Source organism: Phalaenopsis equestris, unplaced genomic scaffold (genome assembly GCF_001263595.1).
Source record: "Phalaenopsis equestris unplaced genomic scaffold, ASM126359v1 Scaffold000552, whole genome shotgun sequence".
NCBI lineage: Eukaryota > Viridiplantae > Streptophyta > Magnoliopsida > Asparagales > Orchidaceae > Phalaenopsis > Phalaenopsis equestris.
In genome coordinates this window covers 3,469,349-3,487,957 of record NW_018164992.1, presented here as the reverse complement: position 1 = coordinate 3,487,957, position 18,609 = coordinate 3,469,349, and the positions used below count along the sequence as shown (strand labels likewise).

At 32.7% G+C, this 18,609-nt stretch overlaps 1 protein-coding gene across 2 annotated transcripts in view; it reads right to left on the bottom strand.

Moving 5' to 3' along the window:
• The window catches only part of LOC110029268 (serine/threonine-protein phosphatase 6 regulatory subunit 3-like), a 30,763-nt gene extending 19,384 nt beyond the window's left edge, over positions 1–11,379 (bottom strand). For both annotated transcript variants that reach the window (XM_020731489.1, XM_020731490.1), the window contains exons 1-8: positions 10,948–11,379; positions 9,931–10,034; positions 7,555–7,641; positions 7,386–7,461; positions 7,194–7,268; positions 7,060–7,113; positions 6,723–6,782; positions 6,467–6,583 (exon numbers count right to left, since the gene is read on the bottom strand). In XM_020731489.1, coding sequence (XP_020587148.1) covers positions 6,467–6,583; positions 6,723–6,782; positions 7,060–7,113; positions 7,194–7,268; positions 7,386–7,461; positions 7,555–7,641; positions 9,931–10,034; positions 10,948–10,989 — 615 coding nt within the window. In that variant the 5' untranslated portion in view covers positions 10,990–11,379. The remainder of the gene's footprint in view (positions 1–6,466; positions 6,584–6,722; positions 6,783–7,059; positions 7,114–7,193; positions 7,269–7,385; positions 7,462–7,554; positions 7,642–9,930; positions 10,035–10,947) is intronic.
• Between the last annotated feature and the right edge of the window lie 7,230 nt (positions 11,380–18,609).

The following is an 18,609-nucleotide window of genomic DNA, read 5'->3' as shown; positions in this document are numbered from 1 at the left end:
ATAAGCATAAATATAATATATCCTAATAAAATAATTGATACGCCATCAATAAATTTTCATCATACGACGTGGATATCAAGGCGTGGCATGGTTCTTGAGGAAAGTTTTTTAGCAAAGAATGTTCAAAGTTCAATTAAAAATTATTCAGAACTCTGCTTTCAGCAAGCAAACTGACGGGCTCGACGAAACAAACAAGACACCAAAGTTGGTGCAATTCGAGTCAAATCAAGCCTAGATTGAGTGGTTACACAATTATTGGAAGCTTATGGTAACAATTGGAAGATCAAATGAACCCAAATTTGATAATCTTATAATCAAATTGAGTGTATCGACAAAACGAATCCAACGAGCCCAATATCACAAAATTCTGACATCATTAAGGCACTCAAATCTTATCCAACTAAGAGGATCTCTCTGGGTTGTCCAATGGAGTGGTTTGATTTTTTTTTCCTTTTTTACCAAGAGGCCTCTCCTAGACTCTATAAATAGAGCCTTGCCACCTTCATGAAAGAGGAAAACCTGAGCTTGTAAGAGAATCGAGGAAAGGAGTACAAGTACAGTGTTCTGCACAGAAGATCGGCAAAGGCTTCACACTCCTGACGTTGTTGACCAGCGTCGACCACTGCTCATCGACTATCGTCGACCACTATCGGTTGTCTCATGCTCATTGCAACGACTATGCAGAGTAACAAAGCACTTTGTTGAACCAAATTTGCAGAGTAACAAAAAATCTTATTGAACAACGACCAATGTTGCAGAGTAACAAAACATCTTGTTGAACAACAACTAACGTTGCAGAGTAGCAAAGCCCCATGTTGAACGACCAACTTTGCGGAGTAACAAAATGCGTATTGCAAAATTAAGAAGCACTATGTCGAGTAGCGGCCAAAGTCATGGAGCGAAGCATTCTACGAAGTAGTGAGTCGTCCAAAACACTACACAACAACGCCCTTCAAAGAAGGTTGTTCAACATACTGCAGCCGCTCCCAACCCCTGTGCAACGAGTCTTCCTGCCTATGAACACTATAATTGTGTGATATTTTCCCGTCTGTGGGACAATGGACTGTACCTGATTATTTTTTATTGGGTTGGACTACATGATTTTTTTTCCCTTTCAGGTTTTTCACATAAAAATTTCCAGTGTCTATATCTGTCACTTTTATCCAAGTGTGTGTCAAATTCTTGTGCAACACTAAGATAATAATTTATTACTCCACCATGAATTCTCTAGCATACATCAATAATATAATTAAGAAAATTTTTGGCTTAGTTGAACAAATTGAGCAAAATTGCAAATGTCTCGTTCACAATCATAATGCATAGTGCAAACACTAATGCGAAGATGATGCCAAGGGCTCATTTGAAGACTGGGCCAACTGATGAGTAGCTGATAGCAGCAATATACTAGGATGTGCATGCCATCATGTCGAGTGAAGGGAGGTGGGGGGTTATGCACTTTAGCCATTTCAAGCCTAAAATGTGCTCAAATTCAAACAAATTTTGGTGATGTAAAAATAATTATAATAAGATTTTTTTTTTACTTTGTCAATTCCCATCATTTGAAGTCCCTTTGATAGTGTAATAATGCTTGAAGTCATAATTTACAATTGACATGGCTCTTTGGAGTTGTTTTAAGAATAATAATGTGCATCAAATATTGTACTTGGATAAATAAAGGCCATGTTCAAATTTGCTAAAGTACAAGTGCTACTCAATTCCTGCCTCGACAAATTTTGAGAAAAATGCTATGAGACGTACGCCTCAGTGGGGTTGAGGTGCGTCTTTACATGATTTTGAAGAGGTGAAAGCCTAAAAATTAACTTAATTTATAAATTTCACACATAAATTAAACTTATTTTGTGATTTCTTTACACTTAAATTCAAAACAAACAATATTGATAATAGCGCACACCTCCTTGAACCTAAGCCACATGCTTCACCCGTAGTATTTAGAAATAAAAAAGGATAATGTTGTTACAAAAAAAAAATAGTAGAAAAACATTCCCTAGCTACGCTTCTAACATTTTTCAAATAACTAAATTAATTGAAAATTAGAAAAAGATTTTATTTAAAATGAGTTGCTAATATAGTCGTTGTTTGTATTCAATATTTTTCATTGAATTTTATGAAAGGAAAAGAAAAAAAATGCATGAGATCAAAAATGAAAAGAAAGATTAGGACAACGCTGAAACGGCCATGAAAGAATTAATCATTGCAAAAATTTTAATTTTGTAATGAAGCTCTAAATGATGAGAGAGTAGGGAATAATTTGAATTAATAAATAATGATCTTAATGACTTAAGAGTTGATTGTTTATATTGAGTTAAGAGTAGGATAGACGTATTGTTATGATCTTATTACTTTAATGCTAGTCTATATTACTTATGATTTCATATTTTTCATTAATTTTATAAGTTAATTCTAAGTTTATACATCAGAATGCCCCAAGACGTGCGTCGTATCATACGGATAAAAAAAGTCTCATCACCCAATTGCACAATTTCAAGCCTTGGATAAATATTTCATGAAACTAACAGTTAACCACAACTTTCAGGTCGTCGAAGTTTGTAAGTCAAAATATATTTTAAGTCTTGAAAAATCTGCATGCCAAAATGGCAATCTAAGGGGAAAAATATTAAGATGCAATGAATTCTTTAATTTCAATATGAAGCCCCACTCGAGGCCACAAATCAAATGACTTCCCCTTAATTGATACTTTCATCTAGTAAAATTACATGTTCTATGACAGGAAGTGCAGTAGGAAATTATGGTAGAACAATATCACATACGTAGGACAAAGGTCTTCCTAAAGTGGAGGAAACGAAGTATTGCCATCAAAAACAATAATAAAACAAAGCGACAAAGTTGTTCAAAAAGAATTGAGCAGCACATATGATGGCAATGTTTCCTGCAGAGATGCAAACGACCTGAAGTAGACATTGGGTGAGACTTTTTGTCGGAGAAAGTGGGAGACAAATGTCAATAAATAAGGTGACTTCGTGTCAGCAAAGGTGGTAACTTAATTTCAATGAAGAGGCAACTTTGAATCAACGAAGTAGATGACTCCATGTAGAACAAAACACAATGCTTACTTAATGCATATAGGAGTTAGGTAATCTCCACATACTTAGAAGAGTTTAGTCTCCATAAGCAGGGCTTGCTGTTATGCTCATGTGGGGATTACGTGACATTAAGCCCTCTTAAGGATTTTAGTGGGAGCCTTATCTAACATTAGATATCATCTAAGACTTACTCATTAGTGAGCCCTTTAGGAACTTTTTAACATGTGAAGAACATATTGTTCACCTGCCACTTTGGGGCTCATGCATCGATAAGCCATCCGATGATATTTATTGAGGACATTATCCAAGCTCCGAGGCTCAGTCATCATTGCACCATTATTTGGTATCGTAAGGTCTCATCCACATGATGTTGATTGATAATCATTTGGAGGCTACACCCAACCCCCATCCTAACCTCCAAAAAAATAATATGGGTCTGTTCCTCTGTGGATTTGTCATAGCTTATTTCTATGATGTGGGGTGATAAATCATCATTCGCTGAGGATAACCAGAAAAAGATTCATAGGTTATGGACGTCAGAAATAAGAAGCATTATGATCAGGAAAAAAAAAAACAAGGCTTCATGCAATTGAAACAACTCTCAGTGGCAGTAAATATAAAATAAAAAAAGTTATCCTTCCACAAGCTCAAAAATAAAGCATTAAACAATACAAATCAAATAAAAATTGATTCAAGTATCATGGATGTTTATGGGGACACAAGGAGAAGGTTAGAGACATAGATGGAGATGACTGCATTGCTCGTTTCCCTGGAGATGAAAGTGGTATGATAACAGCTTAGTTGATGAGGTGGGGCCACAAGATGGTGGAAGCCACATAGATGATTGAATGAATCCTACCTTCTAGGAGGAGACAAAACAGCATCAAGGCAATGAAGAAAGAACGAATAAGAAATCATGGAGGCAACCGAAGATGACAAAAACAAACCTCCCATTGAGATGAAAATACTACAACCATGAGGAGACAACAAGAGCAAAGAATGAATGTGTCACGAAAGCAGCTACCAAACTAATGATCCCCTAAGACGTGAAGATGCTATAGTAAATAAAATCATGAAGTTGTTCAAGGGTGGTGAGGGCAATCCTTTTGGAGATGAAGATGGCGCAACTATTAGACATGTTATTTCACTATCAAATGCGGAGTAAATCCTCATTCTTCTAATAGCAAGTGAAGTAAAAACATGTAGAAAATTTCATTTGTAGTGTTTGCTTCTGTAATATTTACTCCATGATTCTACATGAAATTGAAAGTCGAATCACAATCGGACAGGATATTACAAAATATTATTGAGAGAGAATAAAAGAGGGTTGATCAGATGGCCCCAAGCCAAATAGCTGACAAAGCAATGGCCACAACCTATCTTGTATCATGTTATATGTTCTTTAAGTCACATGAATGAGGAATGAGGGAAAGAAGCGGTCGGTCTAGCCAATTTGTACAATTCAGATCACATATGTACTTGTATTTAGCAATTTTATTGTCTGTGAAATAATGATGATGGTACAACTATTTTGACAGTAAGTTGCATTGTTTACAGTTACTTACGTCCATGAAATAATATTTTAGTCCGTAATGTGTCATCAGTTCACCTCCTCTAACTTGCATTGAGATAATATTGACTTATTTTACAAACAAATAAAAATAAAAATATCATAATATTTGTCAATAAACATGTTAAGTAGCTAATAAGATGTAAATACTAATTTTATCTTTGCTTAAAAGGAATAAAACATGCGGTTTACAAATATAAAAAGTACAGTTTTAATAATTTATAATATAGCTAATTAATTATATTAAATGACAATTTATAATTTAATAAAAATTTCAAAAATAACTATGATTACAACAATAAAATATTTATTATCATCACAATGGCTTACAATAAAAAATGCTCCTAATGAAAATATAAATAAGGGAATAGCATACATATCATGTAAACTTATTTATAAAACAAACACTCATCATTTTCTTGAACTGTTAAACTCATATTTACACGTCAGAAACAAACTTTCAGATTTTGACACAAGCAAAAAATTTTGGTTCATGTTTTTTTAAGAGTCTCGATATTTGGATGAATAATTGAAAATTATATGATGATACTTTTTTGTAAATAGCAATGTTTGAATGTTATGTATGCTGTAATTGTCCTCATCCATATTATTTGTAAAGATCATAATTATAACAAAAGAAAAACAGAAAACTTTCTATTTGGCACCATTTAAAATTACTTCAATTTTTTGTTTATCTTCCTTTCAAAAAACTATAGAAATCTATGAAATAATCTTCCCTTCAAATAAGTATAGAAATCTATGAATTAATCACTCATGCAGAGAAAACTTTTTGTTTCGTGTATTCTTCATGTTAAGAACATCTTTAGAGCATTTGCACGAGTGTTTGCAGTAGTGGTGTGAGTGAGTAAAGCTGACTCGTGAGCCAGCTCGAGCTTGGCTCGATAAGTGGCTCGTGAACTGAGCTCAATGAGCTAACAAGCCAAACTTAAGCCAACCCTGGCTCGGCTCATTAGCTCAGAAGTCGGCTTAATAAAAAAAAAAAGATATTAAATATACTCAAAATATATTAAATTTTAAGATTTTATATTTCACGTAATTTCTTATTATTTATCTGTTAATTATTCATTTTATTTGTCATCTTACTATAAAAATAGCTTAAATTATTATTATTTTCTTTCTTTTATATTAAACAAGCCGATCTCGAACTCTTAAACTTGAGCACGAGCTCGAGCTTGAAAAAATTAATCAAACTCAAGCTCAAACCAAATGTGACTCGAGCTCAACTCAATTCGTTTTACACCCCTATTTGCTAGTGTTGAATATTGGTATAGGTTAAAGCTTTCTACTGCAATAATAAACATCAGAAGCTATTCCTCTCTAATCAAATGTTTCTATTTCTATTCATGAATCTTTATTAACTATCAAGCTCATAGAACTAGAGACAAATTTTACTCTTGTACAAGAAATTAGAAAATATTTATTATAAGTTACTGAAATTAAGAAGTAAATGTGAATGCTAAAACTAAAAGGTAAGTCTAAGTCTGGAACAAATATTAGGCCTTAAACTAAACATAAATTTCTGAATAACCAAAGACAAAATCACATCCTCACAAAAAATACCATTGATCATCGATTAAAGTAATAAGCGAGACTAGAGCACATAACAAAAACAAAATTATGCTCGTCACTAGCATATTATTACCAATCTAGTGTCATAAACAATAAGAGACTATAACAATAACATTGATCATCAATAAATGTAATAAGCAAGGCTACAGCACATAAAAACAACAAAATTATGCTCGTCACTAGTATATTATTCCCACACTACGGTCATAAACAATAAGAGACTATATAAGCTTATAGCACATACCGATGAACTGAACTTATTGACAATCAAGTCAAGAACATTTGCATCATCCAACCAGTGCAATGAATCAGTATAGTTCGAGTACATATTTTCATCAGCACCAATCAACCGAATTAATACCTGCAAAATCAATTGAATGCATCAAAACACAGTCTAAAGTACAAATGTCATGAACATATGACATCAACAAATATGACAATTTTTTTTTTAATATCCAACGGTCAAAAAAAAAAAATGACAACAAGATTTGAATACCAACCTCCATTATAGATGTGATGCCAATCAAATCAATTAGTTGATGGAAAACTTCTTGGTGACCCTTTATGATGGTAGAAAAAACCAAGTTAGAAAATGTTCAAGTAATTCATGATACAAAAGTAATTCAATAAACATCCATGAGAAAGTTATTCACAGAAAAGAAAAAATCCCGCAAGGCTATTAAGAATGTATTCGCTAAGTTTATCATTCAAGAAGGTGCAGAAAACACTGATCAGCAAAGATAATAAACATCAGCAAAAGCTTCGGAAGAATTTCCTACAAGCACTCAAGTAGATCCTAATATTGACCTAATGAAAGAACTGGATAATTTGTCTTACTTGAACATAGGTCATGAGTTGGGCAGTCTTCCTCGCCATCAAGCATAAAACAACCTAACAAGTAGAAACATGCAAAAATTCAATATTAATGCCTAAAATCAACATTTAAATAACTTATGCAAAAAGACCAAAACCTTGCTGAAGTAACCAGCCAACAATGTACTATGCGGGAAATCAGGCTTCAAATAGGAAAACAACAGGTCCATCAGCTGCAAAAAAAAAAAGAAACAAGAATCCTTGTAGAATTAGCAAGGTCCAGGCAAGAAAAAACATATAAATAGACTAAAGAGCTACTTTTGAATAATGAATATAATAAAATCCCAAACCTCTTCATCCTCAACCAAAGTTCGTAATATGTTTTCAACCTCACAAGTAAAAATTTCACAAGCAATAAATGGAAACCTGCGTGAAGAAGATATGCAAATAATATTCCAAAAAAAGGGGAAAATAAGAATCTTTATAAAATAATTACTCAAAATGGGTTCAGAATTTTACTTGAAAATTCGCTTCTTCTCAGCATCCTCAGGGGCTTCTTCAACGATGTAGCGAATCAATTGCTCGACTTGAGCCCTCTCCCGAAGACTATAAATAAGAATAAAGAAATATTGTACAACATGAAGCAAAAAACTATATGATTACATTAAAAATAAATATAATCTTCTGAGAAAAAAGTACTAAAATCTTTAAAACAATGCCTTTGATTATGACCCACTTAAATATTCCAATCAATCAAATATAAGACTGGGAAATCATATCATTAACTTGCCCATTATTTCTATCAAACCCAATGATCTTTGAGAGGAACATCTGATCTGATGTCCAATATTCAGAAAAGACCGTAATTTTTGCCTACCAACATGTAAACATTACACATAAACGCATAAAATAACATAAAAAACAAGCAAAAAGAAAATTTTACACATCAGTGAAAATTACAAACACTATTTTAGATTGAATTTAAGGGATAAAAAAAAAACTCCATTCTCATAGGACATCCTAAAAACATTGAGCCGCAAAACAGTGCCAAAAAAGCCTAGAATGCCATGCCAAAAGCTAAAAAAAAACCAATTAACTGATATCAGCTGAAAAGACCGTGCATATTTAAAATACTACAAACAAAAATACCCTGAATAGTATGACCAAATTAAAACAAATATTAATGATGGTACGTACTCTCACCTACGAAAAGACTACAATGGCATCCTAGATAGCATGTGCTTTTGCCATCTCCCATAACTAAAAAACTCAAAGAAACCAATAAATGTAAACACCATCCAAAACAGTATATGTCAAGCAGCGAAACCCAACATAAAAGATAAGGGAAATTAACATACATGCCACACAATTCTTATGTAATTACATATCCAACACCCAATTTTTGATATTTACAATTATAACACTTTGGTGTAATAAATATATGTATGAAAAAGGTGTATATGAATTCTTAAGAAGGTTATGTAAAATGTTAATTAATCCTTGGTTTTAATTATGTGGGGCATGCAGAGCCAGAGTCGAACATAGAGCCCGAAAACCGCAAGTCCGACAACCACTGGTAGTAGTGTTGGTCAGTCTGCTCCTAAGGAGTCTGATTACAAGATTTGAAGGCAGGTTGTTGGGAAGAAGGGAATGATATACAACCTGGTTGTATAGGGTATTTCAGTTGAGACCGCGCACTCCCGATCTGCTCAAGGTTTGAGGTCGTCGTCATCAAACCATGACAAACTTGTCTAGTGTGTTGCTGCTAAGACCGCGGAGCTCCGTCAACTACATGAGGGGCAGTAGAGAGTTGAGGTCCCTGTAGTGCGACTAGAGCACGTTGTGACGCTGTGGCCAGCGACCTCTGAGTTCAGTTTATGAGGAAGAGGAGAATGCGGATGATTGCGATGAGGATGCCCGGTAGGATTTTGTTTTTTTTTCATGTTTGATATTTGAGCATGTATATAGCATAAATAATTTTCATTCGCAATTTAAATTTTTTTATGGAATGGACAATATGATGTATGATGTAATGTATGATAATTTTATTTATTTTCCTTATTGATTTATGTTTATGTAATCTATTGTGTGTTTGTGGTGAGTATATATTAGATGGACACTTATATTATGTTTGCACAATTTGTTTTGTACAGGAGTACAAAATGTTATTGTTCTTTTAAAAAAAAATTACTACAGGTTTGTGACGAATTTGTGTCCTCTTATTGATGCAAATTAACGTCGCAAAATTGCAACATATTACGACATTTAAGCTTGCGTCCAACAAAATTGAACGCTTCTTTCGTAGTAAGATTTTGTGTCCACGAGAATTTCGTCGTGGCGTCCTAACAATGCAGTTACGTCATCAGTTTCCGACGCTAATTACCTTTGCGACCCACATTACTGAGTCCGACATTTGTTCGAAAAATATTCGCCGGTAATAGGACTTTACGTTGGATTTTTGTCCTATAACAACATAAATGTCCTAATCTGCAAAATTCCTAAGATTTGATGGTATGCATGCACATATGAATGTTCAGATGTTAGATATGTAAGTATATACGTATGAAAATGTCACAAAAGATAAATGATATCTCTAAATGTTTTATAGACTCGTCAAAGTGTGTCACCTCGGCAAAAGCGAGAAACTCAAATATTTAGATTTTTTGGGAAATAGAACACAAAAAGTGGATATTCAGTAAATCACTTTCAGCAAATAGATTATCAACATAAGCTTTTATACTGTTTAAACAGGAAGGAAAGATTTTATCAAAGCTGCTTTGAGGACAATAGGATTTTGCAGCTAAAACAAATTAATGACATCAACTTGAAGCATATAAGACAAACAATTTTTTTAATCATAAGATGCATGGAGTAACTAAAATAAACAGCCATTACAAATTAATGAGGCGGTTATTCAGAGCTTTGCATTCTTGAATTATTTCATCTTCATCCAGAAGCTCTTCCAATGCATAATTCTCCTTATCCAAGATAGTGTCCACCTGAATTTCGTACATAGAAATCAAAGGCAGTCAGACAAAAAGTGATGTATCACTGCAGTGACAAAATCCTTGCAAGCACAGTAGACAGAAAGAAAAATAAATAGATGAGTAATTGCTTCCAACGTACATAGATTAGAATATAACTTATTCTAACAGACTTTTTAAGGATCATGCAGCAAAATTTGTAAGTGTGAACACATTAAAAACTTCGGCATGATGAAAATAATAATCATTACAATCGAAAGTTATTATATAAACAGGCACCCAGCGACGTTTAATCCAACAACAAATTCTCAGAACTCCCAAACCTCATGATGGGCTGTTTTCCACATGCAAAAAAAACACAGCTATAGATTCAGATAGAAAATCGATAAGCTTCTATCTAAAAAATTAAGACTGAAAAGAAAACAATGTAAAAGAACATTACAGCTCCTCGTCATAGAATTGCCTTAAATTTCATGAACAACTCACGGATCTTCTTCGCTTCCCAATTCATTCTCTCCAAAGTACGGGAGCAAAAATGGCACCAAAGATAAAAATGAACACGTGAGGAAAACCCATGTACCATTGATCTACGTGTCCTGATTATATAATCACTTATACGGTTCACCGACCAATTCGGAAAGAATCAAAGAACATCAGAATGAATCATTTCCATTTCCACGGTTTCTACTGGAAAAACAAAACGCCTTAAAGCACAAGCATAAAATCCAGTCAAAATTGGAAAAACAATTAATAGCCACTTGCCCGAGTCGCGCCATATTCTCAACATTCCAAAATAACCCCGAACCTCTAGCACCCCTCGACAACTAGATAATCCCAAACGGATGCCCGTAAGAAAATATATACATATATTAAGAACGAAATAACAGACATCGCCATGGTACCTACACCCGAGAGCTTGGGAACTTACCGGCGAAGCCGTGGACAACCCAGTCATGCGCCAGAACATCATATTTCAGCAAATCAAAAGATCCCAGTAGGTCCAGCGACGGCCTAATCCTAGATCTAGGGTTCTTCCCTAACGAGAACCCGAGCACCGCGAGACACAATAGCCCCCCGAGCGCACCTCCAGGAGTGTCGCACGCCCAAAAAAAACCCTAGTATTCGTTGGTTTCGTCTGACGCCCTGCCCTTAACCCGATACTGAAGCCGTAAAAGACAAAGAAAGAAATTGTAAAACAATCACTGTGAAGAAGGAAGCAGAAACTAGAAAGAAAGGGAGGAGAGGGGATGAAGAGGATAATGGAATCGAGTGATTCGATCGACGAGAGCCGCCGCAGAAAGGGGAGGAGGAAGAGGGGAGATATGGATTCGACCGCCGAGCCCTGAAATTGCCTGATGATTTTTTAGGACGAAAAATGCACTATAACGTAATTTACCGTTATTATTGTTTTTTTTTAATGATTTTTTTATTATTGTTAAATAAACATTATTTTTTATGATATTTAAAAAAATGTTATCTATTTTAAAAATATGCTGATGAGTGATTTCAAAAATATATATGTTTGACTTGAAGCATAGAACAGTAATTATAACTATTTTTTTCTAAATAAAATAAAATAAAAATAAGGATAAAATAGGAAAATATTCAATATAAATATTTTAATATTAAAAATTATATAATCAAAAATAAAAATTAAATTCTCCAGCTTAACCACTTTAATTTTGAATAAAATGTCTGGTCAATTAAAAGATTATTTGATGAAAAATTAGGGCATTTACATACATATCATTGTATTCATATTTATTTACATATTAAATATTGAAAATTTATTTTATGCTTTTATAGCAATTAATTTTCTTATATCATATTAAAATATCATTATTTAAACTATTAAAAAATTATATGTTATTTCGTGCATATTTGTGTTTAGGGCTAAAATTTTAATATTTTGGTGTGAAATGTGTGAATAATATATATATATATAAAGAGAGAGAGAGAGAGATTAAACTATAAATAAAAACTAAATACATAAAATATGAAACACAGATAAATTAATAAAAACAGCCACTAACAGATTGGGAGAAGAATTTCCACTATGCACATTTATAATTTATCACTCTATAAACTTGACCTTACAAAATTGCACATAATATAAAAGACAACACCGCTATATATAGATTATAATCAAACCAACGAACTCCAAACTTTTTTAATACAATACAATTACATATAAGGTTACAATAAAGTAAAATCACGGGTGTTGGAAAAAAGATATAGTGGGTTGATCTTTTAAGCTGACAATTTATTTTCAATCTATTTGTATTCTTGAATATTCTATTTTGGTTCTCTTTATTGATAATGTTGGATCATGGTGGGGTCATCGCTAACTTTTGTCGATCAGATTGAAATTCATTTTATAAACAAGTGTCACCTGTAAATATTTTTAATTTTTAGGTATATCATCACTGGTCATTATAATATATTTTTATCTTCCAACATGTGATATTCTTCTTCAAAAAAACTTGGCAAGCTGATTTTGTAATTTTTCTTTGATTTTTTTTCCATAGTATTCATTAGAAAATTTTCTTCTTAATTGTTGATAAAACTTTTTAAAGAAAAGACCTTCTTTAGCTTGATTTTTTGCCAAACTTGATTTATTAGCTTTGATTATTTTACTAGATGAAAGAAATTTTACTTCGATTCTCATGGTTGTTCATAATTTTAATGCATAATTTTGATATAAACATTAATAATTTAAAACATCACTTTGAATTTCAAGGTTTCATGACTATATTCATGGAATTTGATATTGAGTTAAAAAATATAAATTACATTGACAATCTATTAAAATATCTGCTAGAATTTGTTAAATGTAAGAAGAAGATTCGACCCAATAAGAATATGTAGTTTTGATTGAATGTAGTAAAGTTTGAGTTTCTACTCCACAATTACTCGTTAGATTTGATTTCTAGCATCATTACGAACATCCATAAATATTCTTTTATAGAATTAAAAAACAAGAATTTTCTTATGCATGGCTTCACTATAAGTCCAATAATTAAAAAATAATAATTCATTTAAATTGATATTTTGGATTTTTTTTATTTGATAGTTTTGATCTGGTGTGGAGTCAGCTCTCATTCTTTAATTATCCTATAGATTATGGTTTCATTGTAAACAATGGGCTTGCTTTCTTCAATATAGTTGTGTTGGATTTTTACACATTTGAGCGAGACAATTATAGTTTCATACATATATCGATCAAAAAAGTATTCATGAGGAAAAGAATTAATAACAAGATATCTTTCAAAGATTGCCCGTGATGAAGTAAAAGTATAATCATCACCATTAAGATCGCGAATATGAGAGAGTGATTTTAGTGTAAATTAAAAATTAAAATTGCAAGATTTTAGAATAATTTTTAAGAGGTGATTGTGGATCAGAAGAGGAAAAAGGTTTAGTGGGAGTGTTTTGATCATCATGTAGATATTTAGTGAGATTCATGCAAGGAGGATTGCTATCACGACCTCTTCCCCTACCCCTGGGAAAAATGTTACCTCATCTTGGAGGGGTTATGGGACCCTTCCTCTTGGGGGTGATCGACCCCTAAGATTCCTTGCAAAAATTCACAAGTAAGAAAATCATGTGAGAGTTAATCTCTCTCTTAATATACTCAATATCAATGTTGAAAAAAGATAGTTGGGCTTATCATGCTGCAAAGATTTGTTTGAAGGTATGGTTTTTAACATTTTTATGAATGATAAATTTTGCAACATTATAATATATACGTAGTAAAAATTTAGCATTCAATAAATCATCTCGAAATTAGAAATGAATTTAACTACAGTGAACATTTGTACTTTGGTATTAGAATATTTTGATTGAGTTAAGTTTCATCGCCCTGAGGTAAGTCTAACAAGTTCTTCCTTTGAGGAAGGTGTTAATTTTTGCTTTAAAATTCCACCATAGCCTAATTTTGATACATTAGTTTCAACAATTTTAAAAAGTAGATGAATAAGTTAGATGAATACAATGTAGACTTTTAACTTTAGCTTTAATTTTTTGAACTACAACAGTGTGAATCTGAGACCAAACTGAGGGATTTTTTTAAAGTTTATCAAAATGCGGTGTTGTGTCTAAAGCATGATTTTTATAAAAACTAGCAACATAGTTTAAGCTCCTAAGTATCTATGAAGTTTTTTATCACTAATCAGAACAAGAAATTCATCAATGAATTCAATTCTCGATTAATAGGGATTATAGAATAGTTTGAAATAGTATGTTCTAAGAATCTAATTCATTTTGAAATATTTTAATTTTAGGTGCTGAAATAACGAGTTTATTTTTCCTTAGCAACCCATTAAAAAATATTTGAATGTTTGATATGTTGTTCCATAATAGTATAGAAAATTAATACATTGTCGATGTAAACAATAATAAATTTGGAATAAGGAATAAAAATATCATTTATAATATTTTAAAATTCAATATATATATTTTTAAGTCCAAATGACATTACATTATACTCATAATACCCAAAGGAGACTGTAAAAACAGTACTATATTATTCTTGCTCTTTTATTTGAATTTGTCAATAATCAAATTTAAGGTCAAATTTAGAAAAGAGAATATCATTATTTAATTGATTTAATAAATATTTTTATTTAGGATTAGATATCCAATCCATTTAAATATTTTATCAAGAGGTTTATAGTTAATAATCTCTCTTGAATTTCTTCACTCTTTTTCAGCAACATTTTCAATAGAGAATGTCATGCAACTCAAAGGAGAACCATATATTCTAATAATTTATACATTTCTTTTTTTGCATAAATAAAGATAATATTGGTGAAGTTTGAATGGCCTAGCTTTAGTTTGATTATCTTTCTCATTAAAGTCATCTTCATAAGTTAACTCAACGCAGTGAATTTTACTTGCCCCAAAAGCTAAAGGATTATCACCACAAATTTCGTTTTGTAATTCTTTTAGTTGTTTGGTTATTTAGTCATAAATTATCTCACTTTGAAGTTGTCCTTTGATTCTATTAATATTAATTGCTTCTCATAAGAATTAATATGAAAGATTTTATGTTTAATTCTATAAATTTCATTGATAATTATATCTTTTGGATTTGTAATAGTTTTTATTGGCATTATTTGATTTAAGAACGAACATTACGGGAAAAACAACAATAATCGGCGGAATAACCGACGCTACAGTCTCGTAGGAAATATCAACTAAAATTTTGACAGTTTGGCGACAATTTAATACATGAATAACTTCTGATGACTTCCTGATAATATTTATGACATTACCAATGGTCTATTTCCTTCTATTCATTGCACATTATAAACCGACTGACCAAACTCGTCGAAAAACCAAAACGTCATTTTTTTAGTTTATATATCAATGGTCATCATAACAATCAAACTTAATAAGTGACGATTTTATATTCATTGGGAAGCAATCAAAAAAGCTAAATTCATATTTTTTTAATAAAATAAAATAGGAAGTAGATAAGAAAAATGCTACTTTTCAAGGAGTTTATGTCATAAACTTAAGAAACGCAATTATCATATCAAATATGTCACTTTATATATGTTTAAGTGTCTGGTGATGGATTTTTTCTAAATCAATTACTACAGTTTTTCAGGTTTAACCCATTCAAGATTTAGTAAATCTCTATCTACAGGATTTATTAAATCACAATAACTTAAATCTCATATGTTGTCAAACAACTCCTTGGAACCACGAATCCTGTGGGATTTAAGCTAGGCTCAAGATTTTGTAGGATTTAACGATCCAAATCCTATTATGAAACAACCCCTAAATTATTTAGTTTGTGTTAATAATGATTTTGTAGTATATTTTTAGTAAATCCTGCTAAATTCCGGCAGCCAAAGAGCGCCTAATTTTCTAGTTTGTGTTAATATACATAAATTAGTAGATTTTTTATGGCATGTTTAGGGTTTAGGGAACATTATTGTTATTAGTGAGTGATTAGAGTGATTAGGATTTCAACAATTTGCATAGCCTAATTTTGGGATTATGAATATTGAAATAGTCACTATGTAGAGTAACATCGATGAGTGCAAACACATTTGGACTAGTAGTGGTGGTTATTTAGCTTTAAATGTTTTGTGGGAGTTATGTGACATTGTTCATTATCATGTTTTTTTATTTAATGGCTACATCTTATACTTATTCCTGCATTGAATTAATACTTCGTGAATGAAAAAATACTGTCATGAATCGAATAAATCTGAATTTCACTTATTTCAGCATTAAAGAGTTGTCTGGCAACATATGAAATTCAAATTACTATGATTTAGTAAATCTCGTAAATCCAGATTTATTAAATTCAGAATGGGTTAAATTTCAAATATTGTTGGGCGCAGACAAAGTTAAATCCCGTAAATCCATCACTTCTTGGGATTTAGGGTTTAGGGTGTGAAATTTGGATTTATAGGAACTGTGATTTCATTTTGCCTAAAATGACCGCTTACCCGGATTTAGCCTAAATCCAAGTTAAATCCTTACCTGAATCTGTTATCAGATAGATCCTAAATTTAGATTTGGTGGAATTTTTTGTGGCACGTAGAGCTTAGGAGGTACGGAGGATTGGCCTGGTAATTTTGCTTGAAAATTGATTTGAATTGTAACTTGTACATCAAGCTCCGATCAAAATAAATGCACCAAGCTACGAGCCAAAATTTTGGATCAAATTTCTTTCGACTTAACTCTAGCTCAGTTCGAAATCGAATCATTTAACATCCTACTGATATTAGGGCAATTGAAAATTGTTAATCAGTCGAACATTCAATAAAAAAACAATGGAACATATTCAAATATGAATTAACAGATATTGGAAATTAATATTTAGCTTTTTTGTGTTTGACTAAATTTAATTTAAATCCATTAAGTAATTTCTCTCTAATATTGTTTGTCGCTCTAGCTACACCAATCTTTTCAAAAATATACTTGTTTCCTATTTGCCCCAACAAGCCTAACACCCTAACTCCCACCACACCAACACTGCCATCAGTCGCGACAACCACACTAGCACCACCACCAATCAAGACCAGCACACCAGCATTGTCACCAGCAACTGCTACTGATGTGTCATCTAGTTCGGGCAACACAAGCATCCGTTATCAGCTTCATGTTGTGGCGAACACATAAGTTTTTCTAATTACATCCATTATTTTTTTATGTTTTTTTTTTAATTTAATAGAAAACAAATCAAATGTTATTTTGAGATTTTCGAACCTCACGCAGTCCATCCATTTCATTAAGGACATTATTCGGAGCAAGTACAATTACCCGTACTCATCCTGGAGGGAGATCTCGATGGTAGATCAGGACATGTGGTATTAGAAATTTGTGTTATACACCGAACATAATAATATTCAGTTATGTATTTATGTTATCAATATAACATTTCTTAATTTAATTTACATAAATAGTGGTCTGGCCCCCCTAAGAAGGAGACACGCATCCGAAGGAATTTCGAGAGCGACCTTCTTTGTGACTAACTCGGCGATATGCGGAAGATGCTTCAGCGTCTCTTGTGGTTTGGTGAGGATGTGTTTGTCACCCTGCTTAGGGCCTGAGACTCTTCTGCTTACCAAAAGAAGAGACATGAAGCCAAGCATGATCATTGCTCTGAATGTGGAGGGCATGGGAGCCTCAAAGCACACTAGTGGGGCGCTCTCACATACAGAGTATAAGAGAGGGTTGATAAAACTTATTTTATGTATTAACTCTTATTTTACATTAAATGTATGATTGCTGTTTAATTATGCTGACAGACTATAAAGAAAGAATCAGAGACATCCGTTGTGGAGTTACACGAGCGCACTCATAGGTGGCAGTTGGACCAGTCTTGGGTGGACAACAGATCCTAGATGACATAGGTAATTCACAAGATTAATTAATATACAATTCAAATAATTTTTAAAGTTTATTTAGTTCCTAACCTTCATTAGTCATATTTTTGTATGAGACCTCCTAAAAGTTAAAGGAGAGCCGATCCTAGCAGTTGGGCAGTGGTTCGACCACAGGTTATGATCCTTCTGATTACGACCTATGGAGGGAGGTTGTTGGCGGCAAGAAGAAGGGCAGTGTCTATGGGTTAGGGTCTGAGGAGTTGGCTTATGATGCATGTCCCTCTAGCACATCTGGTGCTTCAAATTCTACCACACAGGAGGAGGAGCTTCGTAGATAGGTTACTGTCGAGGTCTCCACTCAAGGTTGTTGCCAAGGTCTCCACCCAACTAGCCCAAATAAGATTGGAGAGGAAGACAAAGTTTGAAGCCATATTGTGTTATGCAGACAGAGATCAAAGCAACCAGCTCATGATGATGATAATGAGGATAATGATGATGAAAGGAAATTTTAGTCTTACGATTATAGGCGTGTAAATTATACTGCCGAATAAAAATATTTATTTTTTTCTTATGCTACACTTTTTCAAAGGCTTACCGATGACTTTACGACTGTCTGATTGAGTTCCAATGATCATTCGACAGACTATTAAATAAGCATCATCTTTCTAAGGCGCTAAACTTTTCCGACAGCTTAAACCATCAATAATTATCGACAATCAACCGACTGTGATGCGACGCTC